The sequence below is a fragment of the Balaenoptera acutorostrata genome, chromosome 14 (genome assembly GCF_949987535.1).
Source record: "Balaenoptera acutorostrata chromosome 14, mBalAcu1.1, whole genome shotgun sequence".
Classification (NCBI taxonomy): domain Eukaryota; kingdom Metazoa; phylum Chordata; class Mammalia; order Artiodactyla; family Balaenopteridae; genus Balaenoptera; species Balaenoptera acutorostrata.
In genome coordinates, this window is record NC_080077.1 from 52,656,647 (window position 1) to 52,681,536 (window position 24,890).

A 24,890-nucleotide genomic window follows, 5' to 3' on the forward strand; every position below is an offset into this window, starting at 1 on the left:
ATGTTGACTATAGCTACACAAATGTATTTTGGTATGTATAAATGTTAAGTCAACACCAGTAGCTACAAGCATGACTTGCAAGGAAGGAAAGATTCACTCTAAGGAAAAAGCAAATTATCAGGAAGAACCAAAAAATAGGCAGGTTTTCTACACTTGAGAGGAAATATCTACCTAGCAATTAAAATGAAATTGATTAAAATACTCATTTATAGACACATATAGAGAAAATGCAAAAATGCCTTTTAACATGTCCTATTAGACTAAACAAAATGTGTTTGTAGCTCTGGTTCTACCATATTCACTCAGTACTATTAAGTATTTCATTGAAATGATATCTTAAAAGAAACAACAGTTTAAAAAGCAATTAAAAAAAATCAGTCAGAAAAAATTGTGATTAATTAAAGGTATGATTCAGATTCGCTTTGGGGAATATTTGGGTGATCTGAGTTTATCTATGATGAATAACATTAAGTTCTAAGACAGACTGTGTTTACACATTTTCAAATCTTTAATCTTTTAATTTGGTTAAAAAATTCATATTTTGGATAGGTCTGGAGTTTAGCAAATAAATGTGATTTGTTCAAAATTTGGTTTCATGGTTCAGTTCTGTACAAACCACTCATATGCATGACCCCAAACTGCAGTGAAAAGATTACTCCTGCAGAAAAAAAGTCAGAAGGGGAATATTTATCATGAATAATTTATATTGACACAAGGTTATAAAACTGATGTATTATCTTTATCCAAATGCAGAGTAAAATGTATAATCAGAGTAATAAAAAACAACCAGTTCAGCATTATTAAAACAAGACTTAATAACAAATTCAACATAAACAAAAGGAACTTCAGGATCCTGCCCACTGCAGTTGAGCCAATTTTATGACAGGCTTGTTTCTGAAGCAAGGCAAATTGTTTTGGGCATATCAGCCTTGGGTGATCACAGTGCTGTGCTGACCTAATTGTCCAATCCTCTCCCCCTCACCTCTCTGTTTAATTTCTTCCCCTCTAATACAGTCTTTGAAAACTTCACACAGAAAAAAGTGAGGAGGGGGCTTCCCTGGTGGCGCAGTGGTTGAGAATCTGCCTGCCAATGCAGGGGACACGGGTTTGAGCCCTGGTCTGGGAAGATCCCACATGCCGCGGAGCAACTAGGCCCGTGAGCCACAATTACTGAGCCTGCGCGTCTGGAGCCTGTGCTCCGCAACAAGAGAGGCCGCGATAGTGAGAGGCCCGCGCATCGCGATGAAGAGGGGCCCCCGCTTGCCGCAACTGGAGAAAGCCCTCGCACAGAAACGAAGACCCAACACAGCCATAAATAATTAAATAAATAAATTTAAAATAAATGTGATTTGAAAAAAAAAAAAAGTGAGGAGGGGAATGCAGAGAAAATGATGTTCTGAAATTTTCTTTCAAAATGGGTAGTTACGACATTTGAGAGGGAAGAGAGAATACATGTGAATATAATCTATTATGAAGGAAGTCGTCACTGATTATGATAAATACTATTTTTGAGGACATGAAATAAAAGATGACATGTGACCAGATTTCGCGTCCAACAGTGGAAGGCATATTGAAAGGAACCTAGTAAATAGACTATATAGCCTTAAAATGAGTTTTTAAAAATACAGTGTAATATCTGTTTGTTGCATTGGTTTTCCAGTTTTTACTATAGCTCCCTTTAATCTTCACAACGATTCTGTGAGGTGACTCGGGTGGGCCTTTCCTTTTGGTCCCCTGAGGGGAGGGGGAGATGCTGCGATAGGCTCCAGCCGGGGCTGCCGCGGGACCGTGGGGGTCATTCACGGATCAGGGCGCCAGCCCCCTCGGCTCCCAGCTTAGCTGACACCAGCCTCCGGGATCTCACAGCCGGCGAGGGCAGAGGCCGCGGAGAGCGACTGCTCCCCCAGCCGTCTCTCCTCGCAGTGCGGATTCCTGCCCACACTCCGCACGCGAGGGCCGGCTGCTCTCAGGGAAATGCGAGGGTCGGCGACGAGGCGGTGGTCAGGGCACTGGCTTTGTGGTGTCAGCGTGATCTGGGTTTGAATCCCCAGACGTTTCTTTACTGTGTTTCACTCTAGGCAATCTCTCTCAGCCTCCATTTCCTCATCTGGAGAGCGGGCATGCTTTGATTCATTCCAAGGGGTTCGCCGATCATTGAATGATTTAAAGCAATGAAGGTCTTTGCCTACTGCCTGTGTCGAAGAAAATGCTATAAATATTATTAGCTCTGGGATAGGTAGGTCACCATCTCTACCGGCTTGGGGAATCTCCATCTGCAAAATGGGCGCAATGTAGATCGCAGTCTCTTAATAGCAAACGTTGCTTTGCCAAAAGACCCCTACAACCAAACCCCTTACCATCCCTCCCCACCGCCCTGCTCCCGCGCCCTATTCTGACGGACCAGTGTTTCCAAACTGGAGGAGCGGATCCGGAACTTAAGGAAACATTCTTATCAACCAGGGAAATTGAAAAGTGAGAGTGCAGGACAGGGTGGGTAGCGATGGGAGACAGGGGAGGCAAGGAAGCCTCACCTCTGCTTCGAATGCGTGCGACCCCGGTCGTAGTCAGGTGAACCGCCCGCGCCCACTGCTCGGCCCGGAAGCCTCGGCTGGGACCCTGTAAACCGACCCTCAGGACCCGGAGCTCGACCCTGGGAAAGGAAACTGAGGAGGGAGGGGGAGGTACTTTAGGGGTAGGGGAGGGGCCTTCAGGGAGGGTCTACCAGAGCTTGAGGGGCGGAGCTGAGGCTAAGCGGGCAGGGCCAAGGGCGGGAGCTCGCAGAGTTCTTCGGCTGCGCGCCACGTCTCTCTCAGCGAGCTGGTTGGGGAGAGGCGAGGGGCGGAGGAGGGAAAAACCGCTCGGGGAGGGAGCTATCTCTTCTCGCGAGAGCTGGGACCGCAGCGGCGGTGGCGGCGGCGTGTCCGTGAGAGTAGCGTGGGGGCGGGGAGGAGAGGCGGCGGCGCAGGAGCTACGCCACACGCGGCCGGGGCGCTGGGAGTCCGAAAGCAGAGCGGGGTCGTGGCGGCGGTGGTGAGAAGAGGGAGGCGGAGGAGGGGGTGCCATGGCGGGGCAGCAGTTCCAGTACGATGACAGCGGGAACACCTTCTTCTACTTCCTCACCTCCTTCGTGGGGCTCATCGTGATCCCGGCCACATACTACCTCTGGCCCCGAGATCAGAATGCCGGTGAGTCCCGCCGGCAGCAGCCGGTGGACCCGCGCAGGCTCCGCCGGCCCCTCGGGGCCGCGCCGCTCCCACCCTCTCCGGCCCAGCCCGGCGCGCCCGGGGTGATACCGCACGCGCTGCCGGGCCTCGAGTCCAGGCGTCCGCGGCCGGCGGGGCCCGGGCTCGGCGGTGTTTCCCTCTGTGCTTCTCCGGGTTCCTCTCCACCCCCTTCATTGTCCTCCTCGGGAGTTTCGCTTTGCACCCTGTCCCCCATTGTTCTGGACGCTGCTTGCGGCATCGTTTTGCCTCTTTGTCTTCTCTGCCTCCTGTGTTATTGGGTATTTTTCTTTACGGAGGGAGCAGGGTGGGATAGGGAGGATGGGAATTGGGAGGTGAGAGAAGAGTTGGCCAAGGAGGAAGCCGAGCGTGCAGGCTCCACTCTGAGCCCCCAAGCCACGGTCTTCTTCCCCCCACAGCCCAGTTTCCCTGTTGCAGCGGTCGTTACAGATGTTTCGGGCACCGTCTGAGCTGGGTGGCAGGTATAGGACTCCAGCTGAGCTCGCCAACCGCCCCTCCCCCCGTGCCTTTCCCCCGTTGCTTTTTCATTTGTTCACTCACACTGGGGGGGGGGGGGGTGTTGGAAGCGATGCCGTTATTACCCTTAGGAAAAATTAGGCTTTTCTCTATTTCCGTTTCTTTGGAGTTTCCTGTTGTTTATGGCGGAAAAAGTGCAAGTATGAAGGAAGGATTAAGTCTTCTAGGTAGTCCAGTTGTGAGGTAGCTGGTCCGTTTGCTTTTAGTTCTCAATCTTCACATTAAACAACATCGGGTTAGAACACAGAATTATTTAGATTCTTTGCAAGGCATTTTATGTTTGGGTTTTGGATTCCGTTTGTTGCACTCTACTAGGATATATGGCAGGTGATATTCTTATAACTGATAGAACTGCAAGGCCTTAGTAGGTTGTTTGTGGTAGCGTTAACAGTAACAAGTAGCTTTTGAGTAAGAACATTTAGGGAAGGCTTTCTGTTTCACAAGAGCTATGCTAACTTGAATAAATAGATTCTCTCAAGTTGGGTGTGGTGGGAGTCTAGGTCGTCCAGGTGGTATACTGTACTTTGGGGACATTGTTACCAGTGAAGCATGGAATCACATCGGAACTTGTTATGCTTTAAGACTGATTCAGTGCTTTTAACTACTTACAGTTTCACAGGAAAACTAAATAAGCTTCAAAAATCAAATATTAAAATATCCTGTTGTGTTATTCAAAATTACTACTACAGATCCACATGCTTTATTCAAAACGCTTGAGGACAGGTATGCTACAGAGTTTTTCAAATTTTTGAAAGATAGTACCTACCCTAACAAGCCTTTAAGGGTCTAAAACAGCACCAATAATCAAACAAATTAATATCCCAACAGCAAAATATGACTACTTTTTTAAGTGAGTTGAATAAAGATTATAAGTAGCCTTCTATCAGTCCAAGTCACCAAATTATTTTCCTGCAAACATCTAGGCATGTAATTTTGAATTTCAGAGTTCTTATGGCAATATTGACTTTTCAGGGGTATCTTCTATATGAAAGCATAAAAAGATTTACTCAGCAATTGTACAACATTAAAGTTGAGTTTAATCTTTGTTTAGCTTTTTTAAAAGATGACACATTTGGGGGCTTTCAGTTTCAAGGTTGACAGTTGTTTCAGTGTTGCTCTTTTGGAATTGTTGGGCTCTTGAGTCCATCAGAAAGCATGGCGCCATTTCAGATTGGAAAATATAGGGTTTGACAAATAGAAATAGCTTGGTCATTGGCATATTTGACGTGTTAATTGAAGTTACTCTGTTATCCAAAACATTATCATTGGACTCCTTTTGCCTTGATTTTTGTCTAATCTGTTGGGCTAAGTGCCCTTATAATTAATACCCCTTTTAGTAGTTGAAGGGTCCTATTTATCTTACTCTCTTGGTTGTTTGCAAATTGGCTGAATAAGATGACTGAATACTTTTTCAGACCTTTATGGGCGAAAGCTCTGTGTGAAGTAGTAATATGGAGGGTTTGGATTTCCTTAGAATAGTGGTTCTTAAACCTGACTACTCATTAGAATCACTTGGGGGACCTTTTAAAAACTTAGACCCATCACCAGATATTGTGATTTAATTGGTCTGGAGTGGGTGCTATGTATTGGTTTTTTAAAAAGTCCCTATATGATTGTAAATTGTAACTAGGTTTGAGTAGTGTTGCTAAAGTAGGTAGTGGTCTTTTGTTGGAGTTGTCATTTTGGGAGGTGGTGTATTTCTTTTGATATGTGCACTTTCCTGAAAACAAAAAAACCTCTAATGTCTTAGCTTTTTTATTTTACAAAGCTAATAAGTACTTACTGTAGAATAGGGCTGTAAAGTTCTTGTAGTTGAAAGTAGAATATTTTTGTTAAAGCAACTTTAATAGGTTTATAATGATATTTGAACAAGAGAAAAAGCTGTTTCTAATTATTAGAAATTCAAATAATCCAGAGAGGGCTTTTATTCTTTCCATAGGTTAAGGATTATAGATCCTTTGATTGAGATAAAATACATCACTGCTTTTCCCAGATTTTGGAGGTTTTTTTTTTTGACTCCTTGATCTTACTTTTTCAAAACTGCCTAGTTTTGAAACCTGGATCTGCCAATTACTGTGTTATCTTAGGCAGGTGATTTAATTTCTATGTTTTAGTTTACTCATTTGTGAACTAGAGACAGTAGTTATCTGTTTTATAGAATTAAATTAATAAAATAGATATATGTAAAATGTTTAGAACAGTGTCTGGCACATATGGGGGCTCTTAGCTCCTGTTGTTTTTGCTGGTTACTTAGACTTTCTGGAACAATTTGATTTGGTACACTTACGTACTCAGATTTTTTCCCCCATTGTTTGAAAGGATTAATGAAACTTTTTTTAAAAAGTTACATTCCTTTATTCTTCTTTGCTTGCTCCCTCTCAAATAGTGTACAAGTGGTTTAGCTCTCTGACTTGGTAATGTGAGTAGGAGTTCACTTTTAGTGCTTAGTAGTGAAGTAAAAAATGCTGTATTTGAAGTTAGAAGTTTTGGTTTTAAGTTCCAGCCTAGCCCCTGTTTAGTTGTTTCTGAACTTTCATCCTCATTTTCTAGGGGTGATAATAATAACCTGCCCTACCTACCCAAGAAGTGGTTATGAGAAGCAAAGAAATAAATGCATATAAACATGCTTGCTTGTAAAACTAAATGTACTGTAGAAATTCCTTCATTTTGCAAGTATTTATAGAGCATAATACTTTGTGCTAGATGCTGCTCCTAGGTGATGGATCAGGTTTTTTTTTTTAAAGCTTTTTTTTTATATTTATTTTTTTATTTTTGGTAGCGTTGGGTCTTCGTTGCTGCACGTGGGCTTTCTCTAGTTGTGGCGAGCGGGGGCTACTCTTCGTTGCAGTGCGTGGGCTTCTCACTGTGGTGGCCTCTCTTGTTGTGGAGCACAGGCTCTAGGCACACGAGCTTCAGTAGTTGCAACACGCAGGCTCAGTAGTTGTGGCTCACTGGCTCTAGAGCACAGGCTTGGTAGCTGTGGCTCACAGGTCTTAGTTGCTCCGTGGTATGTGGGATTTTCCTGGACCAGGGATTGAACCTGTGTCCCCTGCATTGGCAGGCGGATTCTCAACCACTGCGCCACGAGGGAAGGCCGATGGATCAGGTATTTAAGGGCTTATAGCTTTTTTCTTAGTAAGTTGCATATACTCAATGCAGAAAAGATCAAAGGAACAGAACAAAAACTGCTTGTAATTCCATCACCCAAATCACCCAGAAGTGATTAAACATTTTGGTGTGTGCATCCCCTTGGGATGACTTTAGACATAGTCCCTTTTCTTGTGGGGGGGAGACCCCACATCCTCCTCCAGTCTTAGATATTGTGATCCTCACCTCAGCTTTGCTGCTGTTCATTGAATGTTGACTAGCCTCAAAGATGGGTAGTGCTGAGTGCACTCACTATAGCACTTTAAACTAGACTCAAGTGTTATCCCAATTTTATTAATGAGAAAATTGAGCCCTAGAGGAGGTAACCAACTTGTCTAAAGCTGTATTGCTACTAGGTGGAAGATTGAGTGTTGGACCCAAATCCATCTTATGCCAAAGCTTCTCTTGTTAGCCACTACCTTATACTCTCTCCTGTAATTACTATAACACATTATAATAAGTATTAAAATGATAAGTGGAAAGTGCTGTGGGAGCACAGAGGAAGGAGAGAATAATTCTGTTTGGGGATTTGGGTGTTTTTTTTTAAATCTTTTATTTATTATTTATTTTTGGCTGTGTTGGGTCTTCGTTTCTGTGCGAGGGCTTTCTCTAGTTGTGGCAAGCGGGGGCCACTCTTCATCACGGTGCACGGGCCTCTCACTGTCGCGGCCTCTCTTGTTGCGGAGCACAGGCTCCAGACGCGCAGGCTCAGTAGTTGTGGCTCACGGGCCTAGTTGCTCCGCGGCATGTGGGATCTTCCCAGACCAGGGCTCGAACCCGTGTCCCCTGCATTAGCAGGCAGATTCTCAACCACTGCGCCACCAGGGAAGCCCGGGATTTGGGTGTTTAATGTAGAGGAGTTGATTTGAGATAGGTCTTAAAAGGTAATGGGAGAAGTGCGTTCCAGATGTAGGGGAAAGCATATGCAAAAGCGTGGAGACGTTCAGTAAGTGGTAAAGATTTAATGTGGGGCTTCCCTGGTGGCGCAGTGGTTGAGAAGCTGCCTGCCAATGTAGGGGACACGGGTTCGAGCCCTGGTCTGGGAAGATCCCACGTGCCGCGGAGCGGCTGGGCCCGTGAGCCACAATTACTGAGCCTGCGTGTCTGCAGCCTGTGCTCCGCAACAGGGGAGCCTGCGATAGTGAGAGGCCCGCGCACCGCGATGAAGAGTGGCCCCCGCTTGCCACAACTAGAGAAAGCCCTCGCACAGAAACGAAGACCCAACACAGCCATAAATAAAATAAAAAAAAAAAAAAAAAAAAGAGTTCTCATCACAAAGGAAAAGACTTTAAAAAAAAAAAAAGATTTAATGTGATTGGCACTTAGGAGCAAATCAACCATTTTATACTTTATCCTATAAGTTATTGGGTAAATAATGGAGGTTTTTAAGTAGGGTAATTTACATGGTCAGTTTTGCTTTTGTGGAGCTTTTAGTGGAGAATGGTTTGGTGGGAGGTGGTGGTGTCTGGGCGGGTAGAAACTAGATGGAGAAGGAGTCCATTTCAGAGGCTTATTAGTCCTTTGAGATGTCAGCATATAGGGGAATGAGCAGGTTAGAAAGAGAATTGTAAGATAGCATGGGCTGTTTGTGGAATATATGTACCGTGGAGGGAATGAGAGAGTGGAGTGCAGATTTTGAATTTTCACTCATTTCTGTTTTGTTTCTCTTCCTCTTAAAAGCTGTTTGGTGACTCGTCCAATAATAACATGCTAACTTTTATCAGTTTTAGGGTTGAGTGCAGGGAAAAGGATGGGGATGAACATTTTTATTTAAAATGAAATGTTGGCTTTATCTATTGATTTATCTAGATAATTTCTAATTACAGTAGAGTTATCTCAATCTGTTGTTGAGTGGATTTTTTAACAGAAAAAACTGGCTAGTTATCAGTTTTGTGTTCAAAGGAGTATATTTTTTGAATGTTCATATTGCAGTTAGAACATACAGTCTTCCTAAGATTTTAGATTTTGAAGGGGTATTAGAGATCTGAGAAGTTTGAGTCATTTTAAAGTAGTCATTCCCTCTGTGTTCTGTCTGGACAGAAAAGGTATCAGACGTGAGCATGTACACATTTAAGTCTCACGTCATAGAGGAAACTTGGCAGTATGAATTATAGTACAACATTTAGGTTTTATAAATGCGGTGACAGACATTGGATTAGTAAATGCATTTATAAAATTGTTTTTAAAGGTCATCTTGCATTCTTGCTTGATCTTGGAGAACCTGAAAGACAAAGATAGGCTTACTTTCATATAAAATAAAATTTTCAGATGTTCACTCCCTTACTTATACTTTACAGGTCATAACAAATATATCCATATTGTACTCAGACTTCCTTTTAAAAAAAGTCCCATTACCAGACTCTGTTGATGACAAATGTTGTTACACCATCTCACCGTCACATTGTTTGTTGAAAGGCGTTATTGTTCATTCTCTTAATAAGTGAAACCAAGTCCCCCTAAACCCCGAGTTCCTCTGCCGAGTTTATGATTAACCTCTCTATTCAAAACGTTATTCCCTTTCTTGTCCCGTAACTGTTCCCCTCAAGATTGAGTAGTATCAAAGGAAAGGGGGATTGAAACCAAGCAGGACCCTGCCAGGTACAAAAGCCCCTCCGTGTCCCCCATTTCTTGTTTGTAGAAAAAGACTTTAGTCTCCTAGGCCTTCCTTGAGTTCCAAAGAGTAGGCATAGGTAGTTACTAAGTAGGGAAGTGAGGGAATGCAGAAACAAAGGAAAAGCAGTTAAACAAGAAAAGTAATGACAATAGTTCAGGGATAAAACAGAGTCCTAGTTCCTCCTCAAGGGATATACAGAACTATCTGAAGGATCTCTTGGAGTTGTTCTTCAGGAACTAAGACCTACCCCCCCCCGCCCCCCCCCAACCCTGTGGTGACTTTGGAAGGTTGATGATTGAGATTCCTGAGACACCACCTTGTTACCTCACCACCAGCCAATCAGAAGAAAGCCATGTATCCTGCAGCCCTCACCCCCAGATGCTGCCTTTAAAAACCCTTGCCTGAAAACAGTCGGGGAGTTTGGGTCTTTTGAGCATGAGCTACCCTACTCCTTGCTTGGCACCTGCAGTAAATGCTGTACTTTCCTTCACCACAACCCAGCGTCAGTAAATTGGCTTTGCTGTGGCAGGTGAGCAAACCCAAACTTGGGTTTGGTAACATAAGGTGTTCCTTACATTTTGGAATTATATTTGTCAGTATGGATGAAGGAATTTTCTTGTATAGATTCCAGATGTTTTTCACTTTAGATTTTTGCCTGTTTAGTTAAATCTAGTAGTTATTGATTGAGCATTCACTGTTTGCCTGTACTAGGAGCAGCAGACGGTACAAAGATGAATGCAGTGTAAATATAGTCTTTTGATAGCGTTTATAATCTGGATGGGGTGGGAGAATTAGGATTAGACAGATACACAAATTATTATATCCAAAACGCAACAAAGAAAGTGTAAGAGAAGTGAAAGCAAGTGCTATGGAAGTTAGTTGGATAAAGTATTTGCATCTAGTTGGGGGTGGTAGTGGGCATCTAGAGATGAGGAAAGGCTCTTCAGAGTAAGTTGATTTTGACTGGACTGTTAAAGGATAAGAAAGATTTAATGGGTGGAATGGAGGGAGGAGGTGCAAAGAAGAAATCACATGAGCAAAAGTGTAGAGGCTGGAAAGCATGAAACATGTTTAAAGTACAGATCAAACCAGTTGCAGCAGAGTTCCCAGAGTGAAAAAGTGTGAGAAAAGGCCAGAAAACTTAAGTCATATAGAAAACCTTATATGTTCAGCTGAAGAGTGTATATGTGATTTGGTTGACAGTGTGTCATTTTGAACATTTTAGAACACTTTTGCAACTGTGCTATGTGCAAGTTAATGTAATAACATCTCATAGGATGAGACAGTATAGAGATTGAGAAGCAGACAAGAAATAATATGGGCCCAAACAATGGTGGTAGCAATAGGAAGGTAAGGGACATACTTGAGATATTACTTGATATATTACTTTTCTTTTAAAATTTTTATTGTGGTAGTATGTATATAAAACATAAAATTTGTAGTTTTAACCATTTTAAATATACAGTTCATTAGCATTAATTACATTCACAATGTTATGCAACCATCATCTTTCCAAAATTTTTCGTCATCCCAAATAAAACTGTGTACCTATTGAGCAATAACTTCTCGTTCTCTCTTTCCTTCAGCCCCTGGTAAACTCCAAGCTACTTTTTGTCTCTGTAAATTTGCCTATTCTAGATATTTCATATAAGTGGAATCATACAATATTTGTCCTTTTGTGTTTAGCTTATTTCATTTAGCATAATGTTTTCTACATTCATCCATGTTGTAGCATGTATCAGAACTTCATTCTTTTTATGGCTGAATAATATTCCGTTGTACAGATATACCACATTTTTATTCACTCATCTGTTGATGAACACGTGGGTTGTTTCTGTTCTTTGTCTTTTGTGAATAATGCTGCAGTGAACATTGGCATTCAGATGTCTGAGTTCTTATTTTCAGTTCTTTGGGGTATATTCCTAGGGGTGGAATCCAGTTGTCCAAATAGTATTTGTTGAAGAGACTGTTCATTTTTCATTGAATGAACAATAGCCTTTTCAAAAATCAGTTGGCTCTAGACACGTGGGTAGTCTCTATTTTTGTGGGATAATTTATTGAGCATAGTTTACCAGTGAGGACCTCTTAATTTTAGAATACCTCAAGGCTGAGTCCTTGACTTCTTTTCCATCCACACTTATTCCTTTGGTGATCTCATCTGGTCTCATGGCTTTAAATATCAGCTGTGTGACTCATAAAAACTTATATTTCCAAAACTTATATTTCCAGTCTAGAACTCTTTCCTTGAACTCCAGACTTCTGTATATGTAAGTTCCAGGTCCACATTTCCTTTTGCATATCTAATAGACATCTTAATATGCAAAATACTGATGTGATTTCTGTCTCCCCTCTCCCCAACCTTCTTGACCCATAGTCTTCTCCATCTCAGTTAATCACATCTGTTTCTTCAACTGTTCTGGGAAGAAGCCTTAGAGTTATTCTTGGTTCATGTCTTTGTCTCATAAGCCACTTCCAGACTTTTAGTGTGTCCTGTTGGCTCTACCTTCAAATTATTATATCTAGTCTGACCATTTCTTTTTGCTCCACCACCACCACCACCACCGTCCTGTTTTATTGCCTGGATTATCATTAGCCTTCTAACTAGTCTCATTGTTTCTACCCTTACTCCTTGCAGTCTTTTCTCAAAATAGTAGCAGAGTGATCCTTTTAGAACTGAAGCTGGCCCGTGTCACTCTTGTGCTCAGAACCCTTTAAGCCTCTCCCATCTCAATCACAGTAGAAGCTAAAGTCATTAGAGTGGCTGTGAAGTCCTTCATGAGCTTTTTGACTTCATTTCTTATACTTTCTCTCTTGTTTCTTCCATTCCAGTCATACTAGCCGCTCTGCTGTTCTTAGGGCACATGAGGCACACTTCTTCTTTTAAACCTTTATAGTTGCTGCTCCCTATGCCTGGAATGCTTTTTCTCTAGATAGCCACATTATGACCTCCCCCATCTCCATTATGTCCTTGCTCAAACACCATCTTCTCAGTGTTGCCTTCTTTGAGCACCTTATTTAAAATTGTTAAGTATTTTTCTACCTTCAAAGAAGCTCTTCCCTTTTTCTGTTTTATTTCTCTTCATAACACTTATCATCTTCTAATATACTATATAGTTTACTTAATTTGTTTATTGCTTTCTCCTCCGCTAGAATATATGGTGTGTGAGAGCGGGGTTTTTGTTTTGTTTTCTGCTGTATCCTCAGTGTCCAGAAACATCCAGGCACATAGTAGGTACCCACCAATATTTATTTAATAAAGCTGTTCTCTCTCTACATTCTATACAAATATTTATGTAGTGCTTGCTGTATTCTTGGCAACTGGAAAGGGCAGGGCTGATTATGTATATGACAACAGTGTCTGCCTCCAAGAGTTTGAGTACAGATTAGTAAAAATTGGATTTAATACCGGCTGCTGAAGAACGGCGGTGCCATTCATGCCAGCTGCTGAAAAGAATGTATAGTCCTACTTCCTTTTTTAGAAGAGAGCTGTAAAGATGTTAAAGATTTTAAATTTAGTAATTCCACTTCTGGGACAGTGTTCTAAGGATATAGTTCTAAATATTTGTAGGACCAAAGAAAGCTACTCTGATATTGTGACTTATAAAAATATATTTTGGTCATCTGAATGACCAGATATATGCTTCTTGTATATATTTGGCCTTTGTCCACAGTTCCTGCTCACAACTTCCAAAATCCTTGGAATTTCCTAAGTGTTAAGAGTGATACAGGTATCTTTTGTTATGTGAATGAGGTGACTTTTGGAAGCACTGAAAAGGGACTCTGCTGGTCACCAGGAGAACCAACCATGTGAGTAGGGGGTTGGAACTTTCAGTCCTACCCCTGATCTCCAGGAATGGTAGAGGGGCTAGGGATTGAGCTCAAATGCCAATGGCCAGTTATTTAATCAACCGTGCCTATATGAAGCCTCTATAAAACCCCAAAAGGATAGGGTTCGGAGAGGCTTCTGGGTTGGTGAACACATGGAGATTTTGGGAGAGAGGTGCACCCAGAGAGGGCATGGAAGCTCCTCGCCCTTTCCCCAAACCTTGCTCTATGCATCTGTTCCATTTGGCTTTTCCTCAGTTGTATCCTTTTATAGTAAACCGGTGATATAGTAAGTGAAATGTTTCTCTGAGTTCTGTGAGCCACTTTAGCAAATTAATCAAACCAAAGGAGGAGGTGGTTGGAACCCCCCCAGTCTATAACCTGGGCTTGCGACTGGCATCTAAAGTAGGGGGGCATGGGTGTGCAGTCTTGTGGGACCGAGCCCTCAACCTGTGGAGTCTGATGCTAACTCTGGGTAGATAGTGTCAGAACTGAGTTGAATTTTCGGACACCTAGCTGGTATTCCAAGAATTACTTGTCGAAGGTGTGGGGACCCTCCCCACCCCCACGTTGGAAATTGAGTCTCAGAACACCCTATTTAAATGCCCGTAATACCAAAAAATCAGAAACAATTTGTATGTCGAATTATAGGATGGTAGGTATATTATGGTGTCAATTCATTTGGTTATTAGTAGTAATTAAATGATGTTTACATTGAGTTTCTAAACATGGGAGATATTTAGAAATTAAAAAATTAAAAATTACAGGTAATGTGATTTTAACACAAACTTTAGCTTTATGTGTTTGTGTCTGTCAGTTTGTACGCTGGTACATTATAGAGTGCTGCCCTTAAATTAGCATTTGTATGTCCTGCTTGTTCTTCTGTCTGAGAAACTATCTCTTGGGCATCTGCTGCACTGGGGAGAAGTAGTAGATGTCATCATTACTGCAGAAGTGTCCTTGAGGGCCTTGATTGAGGCAGCCCCGCAGCCCTCTGATTGAGGGAAGCACATTGCCCCTAGAAATTAGTTGCTGGAATTTCCTTGTTCTTAGAGAAGTCTTTCCTGAGTATGTACCCTCAACCTTGCCAACTTTCCTTTCTTCCTTCCTCCTTCCCAGATGTTCTCCGAAAGAGGACTACAAAGGAAACACATTAAAATGTTATTATTGATTATTATCTGGGTGTCAGAATGGTGAATATTTTCTTCCTTCTGCTCTTATGTACATGCTGAGTTTACTGTATGAATTTGTATTAATGTCTGAAAGCTTATTCAAAGAATCTCTGGCTAGATTGGCTATGATGGAATGAGCCAATCATAGCCATAGAAGGAGGAAGACATTCTCTGTACCTCTTATGTCTGCAGGCCCTTTCAGCTCAGTGAATTGTTTTTACTTTGGGGTATGTAGTGTTTAAGGTCCCAGTGGGACATACATCCTTGTGTTTTTTGGGTTTTTAAAAATTAATTTATTTTATTTTTTATTTTTGGCTGCGTCGGGTCTTCATTGCTACATGCGGGCTTTCTCTAGCTGCGGTGAGTGGGGGCCACTCTTCGTTGCAGTGTGCGGGCTTCTCATTGCAGTGGCTTCTCTTGTTGCAGAGCACAGGCTGTAGGTGCACAGGCTTCAGTAGTTGTGGCTCGTGGGTTCTAGAGCACAGGCTCAGTAGTTGTGGCTCACGAGCTTAGTTGCTCCGCAGCATGTGGGATCTTCCCCGACCAGGGCTTGAACCCCTGTCCCTTGTATTGGCAGGCGGATTCTTAACCATTGCCCCACCAGGGAAGCCCCATCCTTGTGTTTTAAATTGCCATTTTTTTTAAAAGCTAGTATTTCTTTACTGTAACAGTATTTGAGTTTCTCTATTTCTTTTTCTCTTGTTTTGTCTTAGAAATAATTAACCTTTGACTTGGGCTATGGATTATCACTTGGGATAAAGGTGAAAAGAAGGATAGAGTGGTAGTGGTAGAGGATTGGATGAAGAGTAAGGTAGCTAACGGTAGCTGTGTTGTCGGCTGATGAGATGGCAGGGTAGAGAGGACCCTTTAGTAGGATCTTGGGTCATGTTTGAGAGTATGCTAAGGAGACATAGCATCCTTCTCAGAGACCCACTTGCAGCACACTATAATTCGTTTAGAATTCTCCACTATCTTGCATCTCTAGTTCAGTTTAAGAAATGTAACTTGAGGGACTTCCTTGGTGGTCCAGTGGTAAAGAATCTCCCCTGCAATGCAGGGGACGCGGGTTTGCGATCCCTGGTCGGGGAACTAAGATCCCACATGCTGCGGGGCAACTAAGCCTGCGCGCCACAACTACTGAGCCCGTGTACCTCAACTAGAGAGCCTGCGTGCTGCAAACTATATAGCCCACGAGCTGTGGAGCCTGTGCCACAACTAGAGAAGAGAAAACCTGCACGCCACAACTACAGAGAAGCCCATGTGCCGAAGCAAAAGATCCTGCATGCTGCAATGAAGATCCTGCATGCTGCAACTAAGACCCGATGCAGCCAAAATAAATAAATAAATAAATAAATAAATAAATAAATAAATAAATAAATAAAATCTGTTAAAAAAAAAAAAAGAAATGTAGCTTGAAATGAATCGTTCCTGCAGTTGAGACTCCCCTTCTTTCCTTAGTATTATCTTCTGGCTTAGAGACAAATGGCTCACAAAAACCCCTGTGTCCTACAGATATAAAGGATGGTTTGCTTTTCTTTTGGATCTTGACACTTCTATAGCAAATTGAGCTAAAACAAACAAAAGAGAACTGGTTTGCCATCCCCTCCCCCTCAAATTTATGTACTACATTGCCTTGTCCCACACTCTTTAATACTGAAGTCCTTGTGGCAGTTTTATTTGTAGTACTTTTTTTAAAATAAATTTTTATTGTTTTTGTTTGTTTGTTTGTTTGTTTGTTTTGGGCCACGCCACACGGCTTGCGGGATCTTAGTTCCTCCACCAGGGATTGAACCCGGGCCATGGCAGTGAAAGCACCAAGTCCTAACCACTGGACCGCCAGGGAATCCCTGGTCTGTTAACTTCTGTTTCAAAAGTTTAGAGGTGTCACCTAATCAGTTGTCTTTAGCTACTCCTTGTTCTTAAATATTTTGACTTGAATTTCTTCATATTACATTTTCTGCTTCGGAGATATAGTCCAGTCTGGTTAAGTTAATGAGAATAGGGATATAATATATTTTAGCTGCTTTTGAGAATTGTCAAGGCAATCTAACTATTCTCTGATTAGGAAAGACAGTTAAAGTGATTATGTGCACAGACCTATGAATTTAAACCTGGGCACAAGTCTCACCTGTATTCTTTAGTGGTTATTTGCAATTCCTTTGGTACCGTCTGTAACTTTGGGCAAGTTACTTAACCTCACTGAGCCTCAGGTTTTTTTGTTTTGTTTTGAAGTATAATCATCCATACATACATACGTACCCCCAGGGTGGTTGGGAGGTCTAAATGAGGTAATTAAAACAGTCAACAAATATTTATTAAGCACCTACTATTTGCCAGGCATTATGTTAGGCAATGGAATATGGGAGTGAACGATATAATATAGACAGGATCCCGGCTCTCTTGAAGCTTACATCTTAGTGTGGCGGAGACGATTGACATCTAAACAAACAAACAAACAAAATCAGATAGTGATAAATACTGTGTAGAGAAGTAGAATATTCAGAGAAAATCTTCCTGAGAAAGTTTCTTCAAGCTGAGTGACAAAAGGGAGCCAGCCATTCAAAGATCTGAATTGAGTGGAAAGGCATGTTTCAGGCTGGGGAAACTGTACAAAGTCTTCAAGGGAAGAAAGAGTTGGACATATTCCAGGAACAGAGAAGACCAAAGTGGCAAGAGCGTGGCAGGTGAGGAGAAGAATCTGGGATAAAGTCAGAGAGGGAGCTGGGGTGCTGATAATATCTGTAAGCCTGGTACGAAGCTTGGATTTTATTTTAGGTGCAGTTGGAAGCTATTGAAAGTTTCTAAGCAGAGAAGTTGACAAGGTCTCCTATTTCTTAATGAGGTGAAAAAAGTTTTTTGGCCAGCTTGGATATATATCCTTTTAAGGATGAAGTCGTATCTACTTAAAATATTTAAAAATCATATACTATAAAATATAGTACTTAAAAATACAGTTTTATCTCCTTACATTTCAGGAAACAATTATTTTCAAACTTCTCATGTATTCAACCTCAGTGTCTTTGTGATCACCAGAGCTATTTTATGAGTCATTTAACAATTTTTCAGAATGTATATGTTTCATCTGCGTTTGTGATATAGCACTTTTGGGCTCTGAATATGATACCATCACTGGAAATTTTATTCCAAGCCACAAGTGCAGCATTATATAACATTAGGTGTTTGATCATCCTGTAAGTATATATTTTTAATCTCCATAACGTAGCCACTTGCTAAATTTTTCAAGTGGTCTTTACAAAGGTTGCTTACAATGACAGCTTAACACTTGTAATTGTGAGATATACCCCCAGGGATAATTATGGAATATCTAAATATTTTTGCCTTCAGATGACCTCTAAGTGTGCTAAACTACTATTAATTGAGATTGTTGTGGGCTTTCTTCCTCCAGCTTTTTTTTGTTGTCTGGCTTTTTTCTTCTTTTGAAATAATCAAGCTCCCCAACCTCCCCCTCCCTCAAGGTGTTCGTAAGTACTCAAATATATAGTGATTCTCTTTGCCTGAAGGATACTTGTAGGGGAATGGAAAAAGAGAATTGTTGCCTTATCACCTCTGTTTATTCTCCCAACCTTTCCTTTCTTCTCCCTGTGTCCCTGATCTTCAGGCCATATCATTCAGCTGCTTTCCATGACCCCTCTATAGCCATGTGTTTTGGTGTGTGTGTGTTTAATATTGTCTCCAGTGGGGAGGTGCTCTTGGCATCTAGTGGGTAGAGACCATAAAGCTGCCAAACATACTCTAATACACAGGGCAGCTCCCCACAACTGTTACCTAGTCCAAAATGTCCATAGTGCTGAGGCTGAAAAACCGTGCTCTATAGTACTCATTTCAGTACTCTAAAAGGGAAAATAAAATTGAGGTGGGTAAGCATATGGTATAGTTGTATGCTGCTGTCCAGTCAAGCACCAGCTGAATCTGTTTGAACCACTTGGTTTGTATTGGTTTGCACTTATGTTGCACTTATATAATCCTTAGGCATTCCTGAGGATTATGAATTTTGGTGGTGGTGGGGTGGTTCCACTCTGATCCAAACATTTTCAGTTGCTTTCTGGGTTTCCTTCTCTGTTGCCAGGGTATGCATAGGGGGTAGGTGGCAACTGAACCCAAGTTTCTGAAATCCTTCCAATTTAGGTAATCTGTGATTGTGTGCACTGGGTGGTAGTGATGGTGAGTAGTGTTTAGTCAAGTGTCTTATCTATCCCAAATCCAAACAGTTCTGACCTCGCCTTGAGAATGACACACTATGGCTAACTATTCAGATTCAGGTTAAGAGCATAACAGAAGCTTTAGTTTCTCTTAGTCTGTTTTGAGATTAGGGTGACTAGGTAAGCTATAGTTTTGGTGGTCTGGAGCACTGAATTCCCAGTTTTTCATTTCCAAATTATCATTTTCATGCCTTTTCTATTTTGAAGTATTCTGGGAACCAAACTGCACTATTATAGTGAAACGTGTTTTCTTGTTTTTTTTAAGTAAAAGAACAAAATTGTCCCAATAACGAGTGAGCCAGTGTCATCACATTGAGGTAATATATTCTCAGCTAGCTGCAAAGAGACTTTGGGTAGCTAGAAAACTGATGTATAATGTCTTCTAGACTTTTTGGAATATTGAATATAACCTTTTGATTCTTGGTACTATTTTCTTGGACCCCTTAGGGATTTAGGAATAGTTTTTAGGAGTCACTGAATTTTGGAAAGAAGTGTGGTACATTTTTTTCTTTTAAGTAAATTATGTTATCTCTATATCATTTAGCTTTATTAATTTTAGTAATCTATATTGCAAGGTATATTATAAAATTTATTTCTCAGTGATTTTTATAATCCTCAAAATATCAAAATATATATTGATATATTTATTTGAACTGAAAAATGAAGTCAGACTTTTTTTGGACCAAGTTTGATTTGCCTAATTGGTTTAACAGTGAGGACTGCCTTTGTCAGTTAGGTTATGGAGCATGTTTTTTCTATAAATTGAATAACTGAAGATAATCTGCAACTTCCAAGTTTTGAAAAAATATACTTAAAGTAAAAAAGCTATTTTACCTAACATTGTGCCATATTGACAACAGTGTACTTTTTATTTTTAAAACTAAGTTTCAGTGTTTAGAATTTCAACTCTTTGAACATATGGGATATTTACAGGTTGCTTATAAGTGAAAGCGTAATGGATGTTTTACTCTTATTTCAGTAATTTATCAATTTGTAATATTTATGTTGCCTTGATAACACACACACGTGTGCACACACACACGTGCGCACACACACACATATGGATAAAAGTAGCAGCAGAAATTTTTTTTTTTTTTCCAGCGGAAATTTTAACACATAAAAAACCTTATGGATGTGTTAAACTTCACTGTGGTAAAATTACTGATGTCCTTTGGTCATGCATGCCAAAGCATTTGGAGGTGAAGTGTCTTGATGTCTACAACTTACTCTAAAAAAAGGGGAGAGGGAGGGAAAGAAGGAACTAGAGATAAAGCCAAGAGTTGCAGAATGTTAATAGTTGGTGGATTTAGGTGAAGGGTATTGTTCATTGTAATATTCTTTCACCTTTTCTGAAGGCTTGAAAATTTTCCATATAAAAATTTGGGAAAAATAGTCACAGGGAATAAAACAAATTAATTTGAAGAAGTATGTGTCAGTATTATAAGAAATGACTTACCAGGATAAAAATATATTACATTAGGATAAAATTATGTGGGGGAAGTAGAATGAAGAGCTTCTGTACATGGATGATGGTGGATATGAAATTGCTATTATGATTTTTAGATTTCATTGGTACATTTAAAAGCAGTGAAACTATTTTATTTTAAAATGTCAACTTATGTCAGAAACAACATCTTTTGCAACTCTTCAAACTTACGATGAACATTTTAGATGCCAAATTAGAACTCTACAAGAGGGTACATGATTTTTAAAAATTCTTTTGTGGTAAGCAGGCACACAGGTTTGAAGACCGGATCTGACTAACATTCTTTCAGCTCTTCAGATTCTAGGAATATGGTGCTAAGGGTTCACTCAGTTATACTACAGACTGACAGATCATTCTGCATGACAGGTGGATATGACTGTTTTAGCAAAGGCACTGTATAGCTTATGAAGCATAACCATAATAACCTGCCCCCAAGCCTGGACTGCTCCTGTGGACATATAAACTTCATGATTGCTGAGAGCAATCATCATATGTTGCTATTTTTTTTTAAATCACAGAATTGTTTTATGACCTTGTAATTTCCCTTTTCTATAAATGTGAATAATTTCTTTAAAAACTATATTATAAGTTAATGATATTACTTAGGTAATTTTTGCTAGCCATGAAACTAGTAATTCTATAAACTAGAAGTTGATAAATGAATTTCTTTTTATTCTAAGTGTCTTTAAAAAACTCTCAAAGTACTTTACTTTTTTCTTCTTTTCCATTATAGTTTATTACAGGATATTACATATAGTGCCCTGTGCTACACAATAGGACCTTGTTGTTTTTTCTATATATAATGGTTTGCATCTGCTAGTCTCAAACTCCCAATCCATCCCTCCTTGTGGAAGGACTTTACTTTTGATAGTTACTTTGACTTGAGGTCATTAGTATAGAATTTTGGAATGTGTACTATGAATATTGAGTGGTGCTGGATGTCACTGTGTTACTGTGTAAACTATACCCCATAGTACCTACTGATTATTTAAATATTCTACTAAAAGGTTAAGATATAAATTTTGGATTGGAAGAGTGAGGCATACAAGGTGCATGTACACATTGTGCAAGACTTTGGGGGCTGAAAACCATGTGTACTTTCTCTTGGACAGAAACATTGGGAGAATATCATTCCTTTGAATAGATCAAGCCATCTGGTTAATAAAGAGACTTCAGCATGTTCTTATAACATGTTTCCTTGGTTTCATACTTAAAATGGGAGACTGTGGAGGCTTAATTTAATGAAATCCAGATTAAAAAATCACCAGTGGTGTTTTCAAAAGTGTCCATAATTTAACTGTGAAAATCAGAAAATTAACATTACTACCATTTCATTTTCAGACCTATTCAAGTTTTGTCACTTGTCTCAATGATGTCCTTTATAGCAGATGATCCATTTCAGAATCACACATCACATTTAGTTGACATGTTTCTTTAGTCTCCTTCAGTCTGGAACAGTTCTTTAGTTTTTCCTTGACTTTAAAGATCATAGGCCAATTATTTTGTAGAATGGACCTGAATTTTGGTTGTCTGGTATTTTCTCATTATTAGATTCAGGTTATGTATCTTAGAGAAGAATTTCACAAAACTGATTCTGTGTTCTTCTCATTGCATTCTGTTAGATGGTATATGATTGCATTTTGTCTCATTGCTGGTGATGTTCACTGATGACCTGGAAAGATGGTGTCCACCAGATTTTTTGTATTAGTTTCCTATCATTGCTGTAACAAACCACAACCTTAGTGGCTTAATATTACACAAATTTATAATTTTGGAGGCCAGACTTCCAAGGGCGGTTTTACTGGGCTAGTGATTGTGTTGGCAGGGCAGGTTCTTTCTGCAGGGTTTAGAATAGAATCCTTGCCTTTTCCAGCTTCTGGAGACAGCCTGTATTCTTTGGTTTGTGGCCTCTCCTTCCATCTTCAAAGAACATCGCTCCAACCTCTGCTCGCATTGTTACATCATCTTCTCTTTGACCCTCCTGCTTCCTTATAAGGACCCCTGTGATTATATTGGGACCACCCAGATAATATAGGATAATCTTCCCATCTCAAATCTTTAATTTAGTCACATCTGTGAAGTCCCTTTTGCCGTGTAAGATAATATATTCACTGGTTCTGGGTTTTAGGATGTGGTGGACATCTTGACAGGGGGCAATTATTCAGCCTATCACACTTCCCCACTGTAAAATCATTCTTTCCCTTTTGTAATATTTTGTGGGAAGATACTTGGATCTCTGGTTCCTGTTCGCGGAGAATGCTATTTAGAAATCAAGATCTGGGTACTAGGTGTGCTCACTGATATTGAGATGTCATTGTTCCTAGGCTCACTTAATAGAGTTAGGGAATGTGTATGTATGTGTATAGATCTACATCTATATTTCTATATTAAAAGATATTAATTAGCTCTTACTGATATCTTCAGTTCCACTCTAATACCACAGAGTTCATTCATGTTTTCTAATTTTTCACATATGTAACTCCCTTCTCTGACAGTGAAAAACTGACTGCAGTTATCCTTAATATATTAACTTACTTGATAATTCTCCCTGCATATCACCCGTCTCCTTTTCTGCCACCACCCCTCCCCCTATATGGATCCCTCTTCACCACACCTGTTTCTGATACCTCCTGCCACATAGCTCTCTCATGTGGATTCTTTCCTGGAAGCATGGTGATAACAGGGTTGGTGGACTTCTTATATGGCAGCTTTGGAACATTCTATTATATGCAAAGTTCTTTTACTTACCTGAGATCTCATTTAAGGACTTTGGTTTTGTAGTTTTTTAATATTGTGAAAAAATTTTTATTTAGTATTAAGCAGCTGGACTCAGTTTAGATGATCTCAGTTTTGTTGGCAACATCCAAAGCATCATAGTCAGTAGCCAGTTGAACATATACCTTCTTATCTCCATCAGCCTTGATCAGGGTGTTGACCTTGGCCATGTCAATGTTGTAGAGCTTCTTCATAGACCGTTTGATCTGGTGCTTGTTGGCTTTGACATTCATAATGAACCCAAGTGTATTGCTGTCTTCTTCATGACCATCTCCCTGCTCAAGGGGAACTTGATGATGACATAGTGGTTAAGCTTGTCGCTCTTCTAAGGATAAACGGGCTGCCTTCGGGGTGTCTTGGGCCACCCAGAAAGTGGGTAACGTGCAATCTTCTTTCTTTGTGTGTGGATATGGATGCTTTTTAGCACTGCCTTCTTGGCCTTCCAAGCTTTTGTTTTTGGCTTTGGCTTTGGAGTGGCATGGGCTCCTTTCTTTGCTTTCTATATGCCATCTTCATGAAAAGGTAGATTTTTATTTTAAAACTTACCTAAAAGTTTTTTAAACTTGGGAGAGTTATTCAAACCAAGTGATTGTGGTGAGCTTAGTAAAACAGTATATGATATGTTGGCTTTGGTTTAATTCCTTTTTAATTGAATTACAGATTTTTCCTGGGGACTAAAATAATACCTTTTGTTATAACTCTTATATAAACCTATTTTAACTTCTTATGGGTTTGGATGACTTTTCTCATTTAACATAATTATTTTCATATTTGAAGACTATCATTTCTGCTTGGCTTCCCTAATAAAGTGCACGTTCCAACTATTTTGCACTTTTTGTTACTTTTTATTTATTTATTTATTTATGGCTGTGTTGGGTCTTCGTTTCTGTGCGAGGGCTTTCTCTAGTTGCGGCAAGTGGGGGCCACTCTTCATCGCGGTGCGCAGGCCTCTCACTATCGCGGCCTCTCTTGTTGCGGAGCACAGGCTCCAGACGCGCAGGCTCAGTAATTGTGGCTCACGGGCCTAGTCTCTCCGTGGCACGTGGGATCTTCCCAGACCAGGGCTCGAACCCGTGTCCCCTGCATTGGCAGGCAGATTCTCATCCACTGCGCCACCAGGGAAGCCCAACACTTTTTGTTACTTTTATAGCAGAAGGGAAAGGAGGAGAGAACTCAGAAATTACTGATTATATAACTAAATATTTTGGGTTCAAGTCAGTTTTTAATTTTTTCAGTTAGAAGTTAAGTCTCACATGAAAAATGATTGCCTGGTAGTTGAATAAAATTTTCCAGATAGATCATTTGTTCTAAGTGGTAGAAAATTTAGCCTATCTTGTGAATTTTTCTTAAAAGTTTAAGTGGAGAGTACTTTGATGTTCCAATATAATATTAGCATGATAATGAAGGTTAATATGGTTTTAACTCTGGTTTTTTGCCTTCACTGTGGAAATCGTTGAACTTACCACCTTATTTTTCTTTTTTTGACAGAGCAAAATCGATTAAAGAATATCAGAAAAGTATATGGAAGATGTATGTGGTATCGTTTACGGTTATTAAAACCTCAGCCAAATATTATTCCTACAGTAAAGTAAGTAATTGATTTCAATAAAAAACATACTTAGTGCTTACTCTTTGCTAGGTATCATATAAAATAGGGGTATAATGATGAATAAAAACATGTGTTTGTAAAGAAATTGTAACCTTACTAGGGGTAAGATGTGATTAGTAAATTTGAGAACAATCTGACCAGAGTGGTTTAGAAGTTCAAAAGAGAGAGAGTGTACTTCTGACTTGGGGGAGGAGGGGAGAAAGAGAAGTCAAATCTTTTTTTTTTTTTTTTTTTTTAATTTATTTATTTATTTTTGGCTGTGTTGGGTCTTCGTTTCTGTGCGA

At 40.3% G+C, this 24,890-nt stretch overlaps 1 protein-coding gene and 1 long non-coding RNA gene across 2 annotated transcripts in view; one reads left to right on the forward strand and one right to left on the reverse strand.

Moving 5' to 3' along the window:
* Positions 1 to 1,314: 1,314 nt before the first annotated feature.
* On the reverse strand, positions 1,315 to 2,775 carry LOC130704753 (uncharacterized). The gene is made up of 2 exons (XR_009005221.1): positions 2,532 to 2,775; positions 1,315 to 2,192 (listed from the first exon to the last, which is right to left on the reverse strand). It is a non-coding gene; the product is annotated as an uncharacterized LOC130704753 (long non-coding RNA).
* Positions 2,776 to 2,922: 147 nt separating this feature from the next.
* SEC63 (SEC63 homolog, protein translocation regulator) overlaps positions 2,923 to 24,890 on the forward strand; it is an 82,271-nt gene continuing 60,303 nt past the window's right edge. The window contains exons 1-2 of the mRNA XM_057527935.1: positions 2,923 to 3,185; positions 24,486 to 24,585. Coding sequence (XP_057383918.1) covers positions 3,062 to 3,185; positions 24,486 to 24,585 — 224 coding nt within the window. The 5' untranslated portion in view covers positions 2,923 to 3,061. The remainder of the gene's footprint in view (positions 3,186 to 24,485; positions 24,586 to 24,890) is intronic.